This window comes from Neolamprologus multifasciatus, chromosome 1 (genome assembly GCF_963576455.1).
Source record: "Neolamprologus multifasciatus chromosome 1, fNeoMul1.2, whole genome shotgun sequence".
Classification (NCBI taxonomy): Eukaryota; Metazoa; Chordata; class Actinopteri; order Cichliformes; family Cichlidae; genus Neolamprologus; species Neolamprologus multifasciatus.
In genome coordinates, this window is record NC_140439.1 from 7,219,826 (window position 1) to 7,237,676 (window position 17,851).

Consider the following 17,851-nt stretch of genomic DNA (forward strand, 5'->3'; position numbering starts at 1 on the left):
CATCTCGATCAGATTCCACTTCCTGTGTGGTCGACCCCTGTCTTTCCTGTGTGAGGTCATGGCTGAGGACATAACCATATTAATTAAGACTGGGCATCTGCTTCTCCTGAGTCAACATCCTTCCATTGATCTCCCTCCAAGGTGCCCTCCTCACTTTGGTTTCTCTCCTTCTCTGCTTTCCTTGTGTTAGTTGTCACAAGGACCCCATTTGTGCAGACAAGCGGTTTATGGTGGGTGGCGCCGCGTGGGGAATCTGCACGGCAGAGTGCTCAGACTAACACAATCAGCTTCATGTCAGTCTGGAAGCAGAAGGCGACGTAGAAAACGAAGGTAGAGGTCAGCAGGGCTGAGCTCACCCTCCCCAGAGGATCGCACCAAAGGTCTTGCTGGACCGACACTCTGTTGGATAACTTTATGACATCCATGGAGCCAGCAGGGAGCCAATGACGTATGATGGTCATGAAAGTTTGATGCGATGTGTTAGATTTAAACAGATGAACCGTACAAAGAAAAATTACATGTTCAAAGCTAGGAAAAATTGGAACTTTGATATAATATGAAGAGACAGCACAGAAATCCTGTTGAGTAGATTTCATATACATATATATGTGGCCAAAAGTTACATATATTCATCATTAGGGATGGGTATCGTTTAGGTTTTATCCGATACCAGTACCAAACCGGTACTTTTGAAACGGTGCCGGTGCTTAAACGGTGCTCGAACCGGTGCTCGAACCGGTGCTTAAAGAATGGAGAACACACACTTTGTCCAAAAACCTCTTATGTTTAGCTGTTTTTTGTTTTTTTTTTTGTAAAAAGATAACAATGTTAGCCTTTTCTGCAGCTATAGGGCATATATGGTATCATTCTTGGCTGGAAGCAGTGCTTAAACAATGGAAAAAACACCAATTTTGTCTAAAAACCTCTCATGTTTAGCTGTTTCCCACTTTTCTTTGGTCATTTTAGGCTTTTTGGCCAGGGTGACGGGAGTATCTGCCATCAAACAAGAAGACAGCTGCATGTAGCTATGATGATGTTTGCTAGTTCACCTTACATGCATTAATGTAATAACGTGGTTAGCCTACTCAACGTAAATTAAACACGTACAACATTAAGCTACTCACGCAGAGAAGAACGGCTGCTGCTGCCATCATCATCCGTCATCATTTCTGCTACACTGACAGGGCTAGGGGCCAGGACTCTCGTCTTCGGGTTCTTGGGGGATGTTGCTAACTCTGGGTCCGATAACAGGCACCACACCTGCAGTAGATGCACATGGTGTGAGGTCTAGCAGCAAGCTATCAAATACGGTGCATTTCTCGGCTTTTAACAAAATTCTATACATTGCTAGGTGTTTCATCAGATTTCAGGTGTTACCTCCTTTGCACAGTGTCACCTTAAAGCACTTGTTGCAGGCTGCTGAGTTTGCATCTTGTGAAGTACAGCCAGACTTTTGACTGCTTCGCCTTAGGCATTTTTAATCTGTAGCTCTGCTCTAAAAGAACGTACGTACCTGGGCCCGCCTACTACGCTTGCAATGGTAAAATGATTGGCTAGAATCCAAAGTGTATGACATCTCAAGAAAAAAAAAGCACCGAAATAAAGCACCGAAATGTGCGCTGCTTTTCGGTCTGGTTACTACCGTTTATGTCAGAACCGGTGCCACAATGGCACCGGATACCGGTACCCATCCCTACTTATCATGGGCATGAAGATCATGGTATTTTGTGCTGGTTTTTTTTTTCCAGGCCAGGCATCTTCAATGATGTTTAAAAAAACAAGAATTAGGCACAGAAGTTTGAATTTATTTTGAATTTTCTCTAATCCCCAGAGGGTCAAAGTGTTTTTGGTAATTGATTAGGTGTGTAAGCATGATTGTGAGGTGAGTGTTTCAAATGAAATGTAAAAAATGGTAGGGTACATTAAATCTCCACAAGCTCTTTTTAATCCATGCTCCTCCAGCTCTACACTGTTGGTTAAGAAAAGCTTAGAATGAATGAAGAAGGTTTCTAATAGGTTGCTTCTTTTTGCATTTAGAGCCCTATGTTTGTGTTTAAGGCTGTTTTCCCCTTCAGCTCTGACTCTTCTTTCACAATCTTCACTTCTGAGATCTGGTGCTATAGTAGCGTTTGGTGCTGGTAAATGATCAAGCAAGTAGCAAACAGAAAGTTTAATGTTCTATCTAACGCACTTATTTGGAAGAGATAGTTAAATTTTTTTGGCCAAATATTTAGATATGTAATTGTATATACTGTATTTCCTAAATGTTAAGCGTATCACCATCTGTCTGTCGGTTCTCAGCTGTGCTCTGGGTTTGATGTGATTGTTGAGTGTAAAACAACTATGAAATATTGCCTGGCTTTCTGTAGACACTGCCTGCTTGAGAAAAGACGATAGCGAGGATTTCTCCATCCAGCTTCAGGGAGTTTCTCATGCCATTTTATTGCTCTGATTACAACCTGGCTAGAATCCCAATGAAAGTATGTATGCGTTGTACTGTGTTTGTGTGTGTTGTACTGCATGTCTGGGCTCACTCAGTTGGACTGGTTTAAGCTTGCTGATAAATGCTGAATCCAAGAGCTGGGCTGTAAATCTGTCATTCAAGAAGCCTCTCCCAGATCCTTAACACATTAAGTACCGTAACTTTGAAGACACCAGCTTCACCTGCTCCGAAGCATGCATGAATAAACCAATCTATTTTACTTAAACAGTTAACCTCCTTTCAGGGATTACATATTATTTAAGAATATCAAATGCCTTGTGAACAGTTTGTGCTTTTTTTGCTGGATTGGATAACCTTTTCCAGTCTGTGACTGGACTGGGCTGTCTGGTGTGTTTAGATGCTGTTTCATCAATAAGACATCACTAAGGTGGTCTCAGCTGGTAGCTGTGGTAGATGGGCCCAGATGGCATCCTTGGATCCAAACTGTTCTAATCAGGTTTGTAATGGGACACCAGACAACTGTAATAACATTTTCTTTGCTTTATACAAACAGAACAAACTGAAGGTGAGTTTAACATTATGTTGAGTGCAGCACTGCGCCCAGTTAATATGTTATAAATGTAGTTTTCTTATGCTTGCGTCATACCCTTAAATTCAACAATTGAAAGTAGTAAATGTGTAAGATACTGTAGTTAATACTCATTTAAAGCTCGGCAGATATTACATCTCTCTGCCTGTATGGTGTCTTACTGTGGGGAGACATGGTAAATGGACTGTACATTGGGGCGACCGTAGCCCAGGGGGTTGGGAAGCGTATCTGTAACCGGAAGGTCGCCGGTTCGATCCCTGGGCTCTCTGTCCTGGTCGTTGTGTCCTTGGGCAAGACACTTCACCCTACCGCCTACTAGTGATGGCCAGAGGGGCCGATGGTGCGATATGGCAGCCTCGCTTCTGTCAGTCTGCCCCAGGGCAGCTGTCGCTACAGCCGTAGCTTGCCTCCACCACTGTGTGAATGCGAGAGTGAATTAATAGTGGCATTGTAAAGCGCTTTGGGTGCCTTGAAAAGCGCTATATAAATCCAATCCATTATTATTATTATTATTATAGATTTTCTACTCAAGCACTCAGACCACTTCACACAACATGTCTCATTCATCCATTCCTATAAACACTTTTTTCTAGTGTTTTCTAATTATCATTCACGCTGTGATGAAATCATCAGAATGTGAAAGTTAATCTGTCCACATGACAGTGCTTTAAAAGCTGAATTTAGGTTAAAAAAATGTTTTTTTTAAAAAGACATTTTACTTCCTCAAGATACCTTTGCGTGGGCTTTGTTTTTGTAGCATAGGCAAGTGTCTCACTGACTTCACTTCTGAGATTTAATCTCCTTAACATTTCCAGGTGTCAAGTTGTCCACCACTCTTAGGTTGTAGTGTCCTATCTTACTCACTTATTTGGAGAAGAAGAAGTAGAAAAAATGAATGATGCGTGATTACCTAATTTTTGTACCTGCAATAACCTTTAGGTATTTAGTTTGTTTAGACACAAGACGATGTCAAAGCTATAGAGAGAGAAAGGATATAATCTGCCGTTACTTCCACAGCTGCCTCTCCAGTAAGTCCGTATGTCCCTCAATCCCTCCCACCCCCAAATCACCTCCATCCAGAACAGCACAGCCAGGCAGCAGGTCCATCCCACCCCTTCACCCCCATTATTATTGCAGTCTTCCTCCCCAGGCTTTGAGAACACAGAGGTTTGGGTCCCCCAAAACAAAGACCCTTCCATGATGGGGTTATCCCCATTGTCCCCGACACACTAAGGTTTATCTGGGACTGTGAAAGGAACCATACTCAGCCCATTCACTGTGACTTCACTTAATGAGCTTGTTGAAGACTTGGACTAAAACAGTTAAACAGAAGCACTAAATGCTGACACATTCTCCGCTTGTAGAGACAGAATATCATTAAATCAATGCCAGTTACGTGTAGTGGGAGACTGATGTTTCAGTGGTGTGGGAGGCTGTGTTGATTGGCTTTTCTTTTGTGGTGGTTATCACTTGAACTATAGCATAGAAAAGGCAGGATGCCTGCAGTGTTTTTGCCTGTTTAAAGAATAGGAACCGTCTGATAATCAGCACTGTAGTGGTGTCATAAAAGTGCACCTTTTAGAGATGCTCAGAAAACCTCCTGGGTAGAAAAAAGGAAATGCATCATCAAGCTAAAAAGCTACAAATCCAACATGAACATTTTTAACATGTTGGTGCAGCTACAGTACTGTCAGTGTGTGTCGCATATCTCCTAAATTCAGTTTCTTTTCTTTCATGAACAACATAAAAGCAATCAGCAAATTTCTAACAATTTGTTAGAGAAGCAACAATTCCAATTTTTTTTTTAAATTTTCAGTTTTCTTTTTAAGAGCTAAAATTTACAGCTTTTTCTGATACAAAAGTAGTATTAAAGTTGATAATTTCAACTTTAATAACTGCAGTCTATTACAGGTTCTTCTGTCACTAAACTACTGAAAACAAAGTGCTCTGCTACTATTATTTTCATTGATAAATAATCAAATGAAAATGAGCCGTTGTACACCCACCTTTACCTGACATATTCGAACTTACCAAAGAAAATCTGCTACAAGTTATTAACGTAATTTTCAGTAGCTTCAGAAGACGGGACATAGACTCTGTTCAATTTTTCATTCACCTCTATAATTTTCCTCCTAAGGGCTTTGACCCTTTGCTCGTACTGCGGCTGCTTGCTTGTGGTTGACTCTGGATTCAAGATAGCTTTAGCCTTAGCAATTTTGCCTTTGTTAGCTAATCCATTAAGGTGGACGAGGGGATATAGATAGCTATCCTTATAGAAATACATTTATCTATATGTATCTCGAGCCTTTTACTTCTATAGTAATGGCATCATTGTGCTGCAGGCTGACTTTTGGTTTGTGAAGTCACAGTTTTAATGGCTGTTAGCATACATATTTCTGCCTTCAAATGGTAAATATTAGCATGCCAACGCACTAAAATAAGATCATTAACTTTGTGATCTGAATAACATATTGATATTTAACTCAGTCTTTAGCAACCCTCAGTTTTATTGTCATGATTTTTCAGTTATTGTTTTTCCTTTTTTCTTTATCCACAACACGTGATGGGTGTCACTATCACTAGCAAGGAACAAACACAATTACAGGGTCAAGTCAAAACTTGAATCTCAATCATGTACAGAGTAATATATTTTAACTGAAAGCCACTGACAGTTGATTGTGTTGACTTCGAGTTTCCGGCGCTTTTGAGCTCTGAATATGAAAAGATAAAATGCACATTTCCTCTCAGTCACAGAGTAGAAAACCTGCCTTGGACGGCTGTAAGTTGCATCTCTGTTCTTTTTTGGCAGTATAAACTGCCGTTGAAAAGCAAACCCTTTCTTTCGTTACTTTCTACTGTCTTCATGGTTTCAGTGTTATTGTTGTTTCATAAAGCTTAAAGCATTTTGTTCCGCCTGCTGGAAGCGATCAGGCATCCCCCTACTGTGGGAACTTTCTGTAAATCTTGGGCCTTTCCCAAAATTCAAATTCAGCTTGTAATTTGTGGTCGGTGGTTGCGGCGTGTGTGCACAGGGGGTTGGAACGCGCTCAAACGCAGGGCATCCTGTACTGTGGACTCTTACATACACACTCACACATACATAAATGCTTAGGTTATGAACCCACTGTACGCATGCACATAAATAAACACATGCAGCTGCTGCAGTGTGTTGCGGGTGACGGCTGATCAGAGAGCGGACTGTTCTTTCTATGGTTGGGAAAAATAAAACTTGGCTTTAAAAAAAAAAAATTTTTTAACAGGCAGCAGAGGAGCCGGTTAAAGAAATAATAAATAGAAAACTTACGGTTAGCATTGAGCTTTACGTGGTTTGGACTTTGGCTCTGCACTTCTCACTATTTATTCTCTCCACTGCTATCAAGGGTGCACCGATCATCCCTTTTTTGTCTTTTGTGCTCACTTTTTTGTCATGTATGGGGTAGACTGTCGGGGGAGGGGTGATAGAAAGGTTAAGAGGTCTGTCCCTTTCTCTTGCTGTCTCCTCCCCATATGACCAATAGTCCATTGAAGAGGAATAGCACAATGTGTTGCTGTGGGCCAAGCATGAGGGGGAATCCTCTCCTGCTTCTTCTCCACCGCGTTTGGTTTGGCTGCCTCTCAGAGCGGCAGCAGAAGCCGCGGAGCGCCTCTTGCCTTTCACCTCCTGCCTTTATTTTTCCCTCCTCCTATGTCCCAGAGTGGGTGGAGAGAAACTGGAGGGACTGAGCTCCTTCCCCCCCTCCCAGGCATACAGAGACCTGCTGGGGCTCCAGCAAGCAGTAGCTCTTCTGTTCTCCCTGGATCTCCAACGGTGCACCCAGTCGGGATTCAAACTTGCAATTGGATAATTTTTTAATTTGTGGATTTTTCTGTATTTTGCTACAGCTCTGCTCAGTGCAGGTTGTTCTAGACCTGTTACAAATGGCTTATATTTTGGTTTGGCTGGGCAAGCAACAGTCTTCCTCAGTGTGAGGCAGGTGTCTCTGAGGAAGGAAGCTGCACGACGTAACATGAGTGTGATGTTTTGCCGCTGGGAGCAGAACAATTTCACCATGAAACTGGTAGGGTGAACACTTCCAGATCATCACAAAGGTCAACCACCCATATGAAATCAGAAAACCATGCATTTTAGTTCTTGACTGTGCATATAGAAAAGTATGTAAGCTTCTCTCTGTTGTTGACAGCTCTTTCTATTCACGTCCTTCCCTGAAGCTGTAACATCAGAACATTTTTTTCTTCACTTTGTGTTTATGTGTCAGTAAAAGTGCTTTTCTCATCAGTCCAAAACCTTACCGCAGCTACAGTGTTAGCTTGCACGCACACAGTGTATTAGTGGCGGTCGTTTTAATATTAGAAGAAAATGCTGAAGGCATGCATCTTGATTTCCCCTCACCTGATACTAGCTTCACTTTGATGCCTGCATGGAAAGTTAAAACAGGCTTATCTAAGGCTTTAAACTGAGTTGTGTAGCACATTTGTGTGTGTGTGTGTGTGTGTGTGTGTGTGTGTGTGTGTGTGTGTGTGTGTGTGTGTGTGTGTGTGTGTGTGTGTTTCTTTCCCTTTAAAGCATTTAAGGGTGGGAAAAAATCAGGTTTGCTTGCTGCTTTGTTGCCTAGTGTTTGGTGTCATATAAGTATGATGGCACAGAGATGGTAAATATTCAACAGCATCTGGGACAGTGAGATAAAACACAGGGCCGGTCAGGTGCAGGTGGGTCCTGTGGTGCAAACAAATGGGGGGAAAAAGGGTCTGTGTAATGACTGATGTATATGATAAAAGTAGGAAACAGCAGATTTAATAAAAGTCTGTTAGGATAATAGGCATCCTGTTGACTTTACACGTAACTGAAGCGGACAGAACACACTCTTTTTCTTTTCTCTGTCTTTCTCCACATCTCTCTATTTTTCAGCCTTGTTCCTTATCTGGATCTCCTGTGAGCCCAGAGAGGAAGGGGAGATGGAAGCAGAGGAGGTTATTGCCAAAGCCTTGAGATGAGCTGATAAGAGGGCTAGCTTAATTACACACTGCTAACCTACACACAACTCAAATGAGGAGGGGGATTGTGTGTTTTCCATGTGCCTTTGTGAAATGGAGTGGGGCTGACAAAGGCACGCACAGCCCAACATGTGCACACACTTAGAGAAATTAAAATGACCTTTCTTTTTATTATGAAGTATAGTTGATGTCAATAGTTCTCTCTGTTATAGAACAGGTCTATTGATTATTTGATTGTCAAGATTCTTTTGTCGATGTGTGACCCATGCAGCATAAATCAAAATGCGGGAATGATGTGCTTAATACTGATCCTGAGTCATGCCAGCATATGCAGAGGAGTAAAACCATGTTTTTGTTTTCAGTTACGCAAATAGTTGTGATGTTCTACACCGTCAAGGCTGTACTCATGCATGACACACTCAAGCTCTCAATAGCACACCGCACCCACGACATGCTGTACCTACCCTTTCTTAAATTATTCTTCTCTGAAAATTCATGTAAGTAAACTCAAAGCACATCTGTTTTTTCCTTTTAAAAACTGATGTACTTAGTTGCATTTGATAAAGTCAACTGGCTGATCCTAAGAAATCACAGGTACATGGCATGCACTGCAACCATAATGCACCCAAACATTTGGTTGAATAGAAGGATGTGAAAGCAGCAGCAATTTTTGGCCAATTTTGAACTGAAAAAGCTGTGGAATTCAACATCAGACTCAAAGCTATAAAGATTGAAGGTTGAATATACATTATACAGGGCTTAAAAAGTCATCGTACGGTGGATAAGTGCTTTTCCAAATGCAGGAGAGTTAAAACAACAGCAGTGGTATTGTAGAGTTCTGGAGCTCACACCTCAGATGCTGCATATATCTGCTGATTTTCAAGGACCACAATGAAGCTGTTTCGCTCTAACATCACTACCAAAATTGTCTTTTTTAACAGCTGCTGTGCCCTCATGTGCATCAGGCTGCATGTCTCAAAATTGATGTTGATTACATGTTGCGTAGCAGACACTGCTGTGCCGTCTCAGCTGTGCACGACTTTGGGGAATTTTGACGTACTCACGATTCACTTCTCTCTCATATGCTGGAAGAACCTTTCTGTACATTCACAGATCTCGCTGCTGGATGCAAATGCTCTTTTCTTTTTATCGATTACTTTTTATCGATTACTGGATGATTCAGCCCGTGGTCTTCAGATCACTTTTGACAAGTACAGGTGCCAGCACATACATACTCCGTCTCTTGGCCCTGTTTCCTATCTTCTTAACAGCACAGCTCTGGCCAAGTCATTTGTCTGCATGTGCCTAGTATGGCCTCCATGCCTCACAAAGCCACATGTCTTTCATGTGCCAAACAGAGAGTAAGCAAATACACGAGGGCTTATTTAAAGCTGGCCTGGTTCAGTTTTCTGTGGGCTAAAGCCACTTGAGAGGACAGTGTGAGTACACTGGCATGGAGTGGATCGCTGCCAAGGGCCTTACAGACCATGAACTAACCATGGTGTATCCTGCTCATGACACCAAAGGAAAAGCTGCAGCCACAGATACACTTTTAATGAAGAGGAGAGAAAAAGAAAGCAGCACAAATGCCTTTGTGCTGTTTTTGTTTGTTTTTGGTTTGGTGGGATTACTGTATGAAGAACATGCACCTCGTACTCCGTCTTTAAAACATTTATGTTTGGTTTGTCAGGACGGATGATGGGAAAGACACCCAGTAAACTTTTTCCACTGTAGCAAAGGAATGTTTAGACATTTAGAAGGCTTGTGTTTGAGTGGCTTGTGTTCGGAAAGGGGAAAACTTACTGCTATTTCCAGGTAATTTCAGAGGTTGTTCATAGTATTGTCACTGCAACCTGTCTGGTATATAAGAATAATTCTTTTAAAAAGAAGAAATAAGATAAAGATAAATACATATAAAACTATTTGTAATATTCTAGTATTATATACTTTTTTTCTTGGTTTTTCTTGAATTGCTTCACTGACTCAAGCTTGCATTCGCCTCTAGTTTTGTAGTTATAGTACATCATAAAGTGTTGCTATGGAAAGTCTGTTTGACCACCCACTGGTCAAGCATTGAAAATCTCAGTGTTAGAGCGCAGGGCATTGCACCGCAGCTGGTAGAGCAGACTGCTGTCATTTCTGTCAGACCAGGACACCTTTGTGATGCTTGTTTTCTCAGAAGCCATCTGTTTGTGTCTGCTAGTGCTCACTGAGAGCTGTGCAGAGAATTCCCTTTGCCCAGTGCTGTGTTTCTGTTGTTTTTTAAGACGAGCAAGTTTCCTGCATTCACAGTGAATGTTGTTGAGACTGTGTGTCAGAAGTGACAGAAAAATATACCACTGTTGGGTAAGTAGGATGCCCCTATGTACCACTCCCACCCCTCACTTCTTGATTCTTGATTGCTGTGTAAGTGACTCAGTCCATCCATCATCTCCCACCAGCCATCTGCTAGCCAGCCCAGCCTGGGTCAGAGGGGATGTGTTGCCACATGTCACCCTCAGCCTGCAGCAGCACGGAGGGATGCTGAGTCCTCATCGATATGGCTCAGCATATCTAGGCAGCAGGAGGGGTCACCCACAAAAATACGTTTTCTAAGTAGTTTTTCAGGGTGTTAAAGAGGTCATCCTTTACTTTGGAAAAAGTGGGAAAGAAAAATCTTAAATGCATGTATTCATCCATGTTCTATCACTAGAGCATAATCCAGCTGCCACAGGCCAAGAGGTGGGGTACACCCTGGACAGGTCGTCTGTCTTTTGCAGGACTAACACAGAGAGACAGACGACCATTCTCACTCACATTCACACCTATGAGCAATTTAGAATACTAAGTTAACCTAACCCCACATGTATTTGGAAGAAGAATTGGTCAGATGGATGTGGATTCAAGTCCGCGACCTTCTTGCTATGAGGCAATAGTGCTAACCACCGCGCCACCGTGCTGTCCCAAAAAAAGTCTTAAACGTTAGAGAAAACTGGAGGATGTATTTGTCTTTATTTATTTTAATACAATCTGGAAGTCATCAGATTAAAAGCCCGTAGAAGGCAGCACATTGCAGTGCAGATATGTGTTTTCCTGAGCAAAGCATGGAGAGTTTCTTTAGTGAAGCTGCTCTGAGACCCACACTTGAAGTTTGTATTTGTTTTAGTGACACTGTAAGGTGTGAGGTCCCTTTGTGAATGTGAAGCAGCACACTGCTGATGACATAAGATGATGGCTGGATTTGGGAAGTAGCACAGCCCACCCCTGACACCTGAGACCAACCGTATTTTTGTGTTTGTATTTGAGTGTGTGTGTGTGTGTGTGTGTGTGTGTGTGCGTGCGCGCCTGCTGTAAAGTACAGCACCAGGTGTGCATGAAGGTCACTAAAGTGTCCTGTCATTAAGTGTGAGGAGCAAAGACATCCATCATATTTATATAATCTGTCTTCGACACAGGGAGCAACAGTGTGCTGTGAAGCACCACGTACAGTAGGAAACTTCAGAATCTGATTTCTTTCTCATTGCCTGAATCAGCACCAGTTATGTTCCCCTAGTACAACAGAAGACACAACTTAGTTGAAGAACTGTTACATGCAGGTTGGGCCACCGATAATGTAGGTAACTTATGTAGGGAAAGCCTGACAGTTAACGGTCTTTCACGCTGGAGTTTTGGGTTTTTGTCTTGTTTGTCTTTTCCAAACACAGCAATCCTCCCTAACACAGTTCTCAAGTATTAAACATAAAAGGTTCAGTTTCTAAGTTAGTTTTCTTTTGACAGTCTCTCCACTCGTAGCACAAGAAGGAACTGAGTCAAGGTGTCTGACTCAGTGAATGACAGACAGTGAGGGAGGGGGAGAGGAAGATTAAAAGAGTGTCAGACTGTCTGAGACTTCACTATGAAGCTGACTAAAACACGGTGAGATAAGAGAGAAGTACATTTATGGAAGAATAAAGCATGCCCCTTTCCTACAAGCAAGCCAGACAGACGTTGTCACAGAGATGTGTGTGTGAGGGGGGACACACAGCATGACCAGTTATCTGTTCCAGTGCGCACGAAGTGCTCTTATATTTTGGTCTTTTTGAAGCTGAAGGATCTTCAAAATCTGAAGTTATCTTCTCCCAGATATTCGTGTTTATCGACCTCGTGGCCCCACATGGCGGGGTACAGCGGGCTCAGGGTGCCAGCCAGAAGCTACAGCCGCTTCTCCTGTGAAGCCTACAAAGTGGTAAGAAACCAGGGAGTACTTAATGCAGTGAGACTGTCAGGGTGTTATGAATGCTTTTTTTAATACTTATCTACCTTTTGGTGAAGATAAAATAACATAAGAAATGATAGAGAGTATGCATTTACTTTGGGATTTAAGAAGGGAGACTGGGGAGAGAGTGCAAGAGGAAAGGTCAGCTTGAAATAGACATGTCAGGGGTAGAAACTGATCTCCAGGAACAGCATGGAATTATAATAGATTCCTCCTTACCAAAATGGGTATGCTACGAGTTTAATAAATTAATGGAGTCTCAGTGCTGGGATTTAGTTTTACCTTATAAACCCCTAAATAGTCGCAGGAAGAGGCCTTCAACTTAGGTTGGTCTGCGTTTGACGAGGTAGATTTCTTTTGAAAAGGTAGAAGAAAGCATTGTTATCAGAGCATGTCTTTTGTAGACTCAGCACTCAGGGCCATTACCTGAATTATAACAAGAGCTGTTTAAGTCCTGGCTCCCTATGAAAGCTTTTTGTGAGAGATAGCACTTTATGGCAGCTTTGGTCCTGCTGCGTTCTCCTTAAAGTTCTTGCTCATGTTGGTAGATTAGTTCATAATGGCGTGTTAAGCACAGCGCTTTTTAGGTTGTTTACTGAACCCTGAAAGTAATAAGGGTAATAGTCCTGAAGTTATCAACATAATTGTTGCTGCGCCATCGACATATGTGAGAACTGTGCTTCGAAGGACAGACCTCAGGTGTTGTGGTTTAATGCCGTGTGAAAATGTGAGAAATATTGCGGCTGGTTTGTGATTTTTACGCTTGAACTTCAGTGGAAAGACTAAATGGTCCTCGACAAGTGGAGAAAATTAACACACCTCTCGGTTATGAAACAATTCGAAAACCTTTGCGGTTGGAAAAAAAAGGGAAACACATCATTATCACCAAACTAAAAATATACAAATCCAAAATGCCAGGAAAACATTTTGAGCATATTGCTGAACCCATGTGGTAAAATTAGACTGTTTTTGGAATGCACAAATTAAACAAAAAGTACTGACAGCAAGTTTTTTAGTATGTGTGTAGGGGAAGCCTGATAGCTGTGTGGTTATTTTAGTATGTTTACTGTAATTCCATTAACTCTAATATAACAATAATTTGGTATAGAATTTTATTGATGATTGTCCATTGCTAGCTAAAATTTCCCACTGTCCTTAAACATGCAAACACTAGAAACAAAGTTACGCTGCAAAAGGCCCAGGCTACTGACAGCTTCCCATGATGCACTGAGTGTTTCTTATTCTTCTCTCTGCATTTATACATTTATCCATCACTTGCATTGACAGATGTCTGCCCCTTCCTGAGGCTGGTTCTGATGGAGAGTTTCTTGTTAAAAGGGAGTTTTTCCTTTCCACTCTTGCCAAGTGCTTGCTCAGACGGTGTTGCCTGATTGTTATGCTTTCTCTGTATTATTGTAGGGTCTTTACGTTACAGTATGTGTAGTAAAGTGTGCTGAGGCGGCTGCTGTTGTAATTTGGTGCTATATAAATAAAACTAATTCAATTCAATTGAATATGATCAAAAAAACGGTCGATAACCAAGTTTTAGGTACTTAAAAAAGTCACTTGCACCAGAGTGAGGACAAGCATCAGATTAGATAGAGTGCAGTGTTTACTTTAGTGAACAAGTTATCATTTCTCAAGTGAGTGTTAGTGCAAACAACAGAGATAAAAGAGCAAACGAAATAAAAAAGTGTTTGCTCCAGCTGCGTGAGAGTTTGGAATAAGCAAACATGCCCTCAGGAAGTACACAAACACATCAGTCTGTCTCCTCCTTCTGTCCTCAGCCGAGTGACCTTTGCCAAACTTATGCATCTGAACTATTCAGTTTTCAGAAAGTGCCCTTCAAATTGAGGGCACACTTCCCAGTGTGAGGCTCTGGCTGCCCTCAACTTCTATTTGACAGGGCCAACCGAGCACTGCAGGGATGGCCTGTGTGCGTCATGCCCTTCTGTAGGCATCCCACACCAGCTTGGTGACTCAGAAAGCTGAGGCAGCAGGGATGCTGGATGTGAAGCAAATCTGTGCGTTTCTGTAAGAAAAAAAAAAAGGAAAGATGCAGCAGTCTGAATGACTCATCAATGTTTGTTAGAGGCTTTGAAGAACTGATGCTTTTCCAATTTTAAGCCTTAAAGGGAACATTATTATTATGTGAACACGATGATGCAGTTAGGTCCAGGCTTTCATGCGGTGTGTGCTTGTGACTTGACAAAGCATGGCTCACTGTTGAAAGAATCTTTTGACTAAATGGCAAGCGATGGAGAGAAAATCTACTGTAGACTCCATACAATCACACACTGATACCAGAACGACTGTATAATGGCAGCATTTATGTCAGGTTTCAGTGTTGGTGTGCTTGAAATGCTTTCAGTGTTGCAGCAGAAAACAAATAACTGAAGTGAGATAACTTAATCTTATTGAGTCTAATTAAAACAAATATTGACAAAGTTTAACCAAGTTGAAAAAGATGATAAATCACAGTTTATTATTCCAATACTCAGAATGTCACAAAATGTTAGAAATTGCAATAATATCTAGAATGAAGTATCATGATAATATCGTAACATGGGGCGTCTGGTGATTACCACTTCTACATGATGGATGGACACAGTGTCTAAATGATTCTGATGGTACTCCAACTCCAATCTCAATGCCTTTCTGTAGTTTCAAATCCAGGTTTCTTAAGCCCAGGGCAAAAACAGTAGATATCTGTAACTCTCCAAATACCATCAGACTGCGCTGCTAATTGTTACTGTTATATCAAAGAAAGATGCAAACTACCGGTAGGCCCAGATTTGGTTTATGGAGGTGACATATTCCCAAAGCAAAATGTCAGTAGAATTGATAGGCCACATTTTACAGTTTCTGTAAGTCCGTGACATTGTGAATGAGTCAGTGTCATGTTGCTTTCTCTGATGATGGGAACGTCCCTTACCACAGCTCCAACTTACAACTCCTAAAACGACCCCCATTACCATCAGGGGGTAATGGGGGGATTTTCCATCTTAGAAGATGCATCTGCACATTATGGATCCTCGACTGCCACAGTGTTGTTGATCATTTTCATGATATTAGCAGATTCATGTACCAGAAATACAGAACATGTAAGTCATTATGTTGGTGTAAATGCTTTCATATTTATGGAACAGTGTGATTTGTATTTTATTTCATGATAAGTCCCTGTTTCAAGTATTATAAATGATGTATTCAGAGGACACCCACAATAGGTTATGTTTTCAGTTCCTCCACTTAGTGAGTTCTTGGTCTGAAATGGACAAGAACCTTCTAACTTAGAAACTATAATTCTTACAGGTGGGGGGTAAATTTAAAATATTTCACATTTGACCTCTGACATTTCTCTTAAAGTCAATAGTTTTGCCTGATCAGCTCAAAGTGATATAGAGCTATTTAAAAATAAGTGTCTTTGTTTGTACTGGCAGCATTGGGAATGATACTGGTATATGGGGATTCTAAATATCACATTATAGCTTGCATCCAAATATTCAATTCAATTCAATTTTATTTATATAGCGCCAAATCACAACAAAAGTTGCCTCAAGGCGCTTTATAGATACAGAGAAAAACCCAACAATCATATGACCCCCTATGAGCAAGCACTTTGGCGACAGTGGGAAGGAAAAACTCCCTTTTAACAGGAAGAAACCTCCGGCAGAACCAGGCTCAGGGAGGGGCGGCCATCTGCTGCGACCGGTTGGGGTGAGAGAAGGAAGACAGGATAAAGACATGCTGTGGAAGAGAGACAGAGGTTAATAACAGATATGATTCAATGCAGAGAGGTCTATTAATACATAGTGAGTGAGAAAGGTGACTGGAAAGGAAAAACTCAATGCATCATGGGAATCCCCCGGCAGCCTACATCTATTGCAGCATAACTAAGGGAGGATTCAGGGTCACCTGGTCCAGCCCTAACTATATGCTTTAGCAAAAAGGAAAGTTTGAAGCCTAATCTTAAAAGTAGAGATAGTGTCTGTCTCCCGAATCCAAACTGGAAGCTGGTTCCACAGAAGAGGGGCCTGAAAACTGAAGGCTCTCCCTCCCATTCTACTTTTAAATACTCTAGGAACAACAAGTAGGCCTGCAGAGTGGGAGCGAAGTGCTCTAATAGGGTGATATGGTACTACAAGGTCATTAAGATAAGATGGGGCCTGATTATTTAAGACCTTGTATGTGAGGAGCAGGATTTTGAATTCAATTCTGGATTTAACAGGAAGCCAATGAAGGGAAGCCAAAACAAGAGAAATATGCTCTCTCTTTCTAGTCCCTGTCAGTACTCGTGCTGCAGCATTTTGGATTAGCTGAAGGCTTTTCAGTGAGTTTTTTGGACATCCTGATAATAATGAATTGCAGTAGTCCAGCCTGGAGGTAATAAATGCATGAACTAGTTTTTCAGCGTCACTCTGAGACAGGATATTTCTAATTTTAGAGATGTTGCGCAAATGGAAGAACGCAGTCTTACATATTTGTTTAATATGTGCGTTGAAGGACATATCCTGGTCAAAAATGACTCCAAGGTTCCTCACAGTGTTACTGGAGGCCAAGGTAATGCCATCCAGAGTAAGAAACTGGTTAGATACCGAGTACAATAACCTCAGTTTTATCTGAATTAAGAAGCAGAAAGTTAGTGGCCATCCAGGTCTTTATGTCTTTAAGACATTCCTGCAGTTTAACTAATTGGTGTGTGTTATCTGGCTTCATGGACAGATAGAGTTTGGTGTCATCTGCATAGCAGTGAAAATGTATGCTATGTCTTCTAATGATGCTGCCTAGGGGAAGCATGTATAATGTAAACAGAATTGGTCCTAGCACTGAACCCTGTGGAACTCCATAATTAACCTCAGTGTGTGAAGAGGACTCTCCATTTACATGCACAAATTGGAGTCTATTAGATAGATATGATACAAACCACTGCAGTGCAGTACCTGTAATACCTACAGCATGTTCTAATCGCTCTAATAGGATATTATGGTCAACAGTATCGAATGCTGCACTAAGGTCAAGAAGGACAAGCACAGAGATGAGTCCACTGTCAGAGGCCATAAGAAGATCATTTGTAACCTTCACTAAAGCTGTTTCTGTGCTGTGATGAACTCTGAAGCCTGACTGAAACTCTTCAAATAAACCATTCCTCTGCAGATGATCTGTTAGCTGTTTGACAACTACTCTTTCAAGGATTTTTGATATGAAAGGAAGGTTGGAGATTGGCCTATAATTAGCTAAGATATATATATCTCTTAGCTAAAATATCATGTCATATTTGACCCCTGACCTTACCAAAGATTTTACAAGTAAAATAAAAAACATAAATGTTTAAAAATTAGAAATCAATAGTTTAACAGATCTTTGATACTTGAAATGTTTTGTTTTCAGGTACGGTATGTGTACTGTGTGTTCAGTGACCAGCTACACACAGAAATGCCAATAATGCCACGGGACTGTCCCGTGTAATAATGTTAACTGCTTATCTTCTTATCTGCTTAGTGATTAAATTGTCTATATATTATTAACAGTGGTTTAAATTAAAGACTGAACCGGAATCTGTTGTATCTCATCTGTGTTTGATAGATGGATATTG

At 41.3% G+C, this 17,851-nt stretch overlaps 1 protein-coding gene across 7 annotated transcripts in view; it reads left to right on the forward strand.

Moving 5' to 3' along the window:
• Positions 1-17,851, forward strand: part of nav2a (neuron navigator 2a) — a 218,029-nt gene that overhangs the window by 121,922 nt on the left and 78,256 nt on the right. The window contains exon 1 of one of the 7 annotated variants that reach the window (XM_085162591.1): positions 4,929-7,090. The exons of 5 other annotated variants lie outside the window; for them this stretch is intronic. In XM_085162591.1, coding sequence (XP_085018717.1) covers positions 7,040-7,090 — 51 coding nt within the window. In that variant the 5' untranslated portion in view covers positions 4,929-7,039. Of the gene's footprint in view, positions 1-4,928; positions 7,091-9,964; positions 12,229-17,851 lie in introns of those variants that run through there. One more of the 7 variants, XM_085162582.1, reaches the window with a different exon arrangement.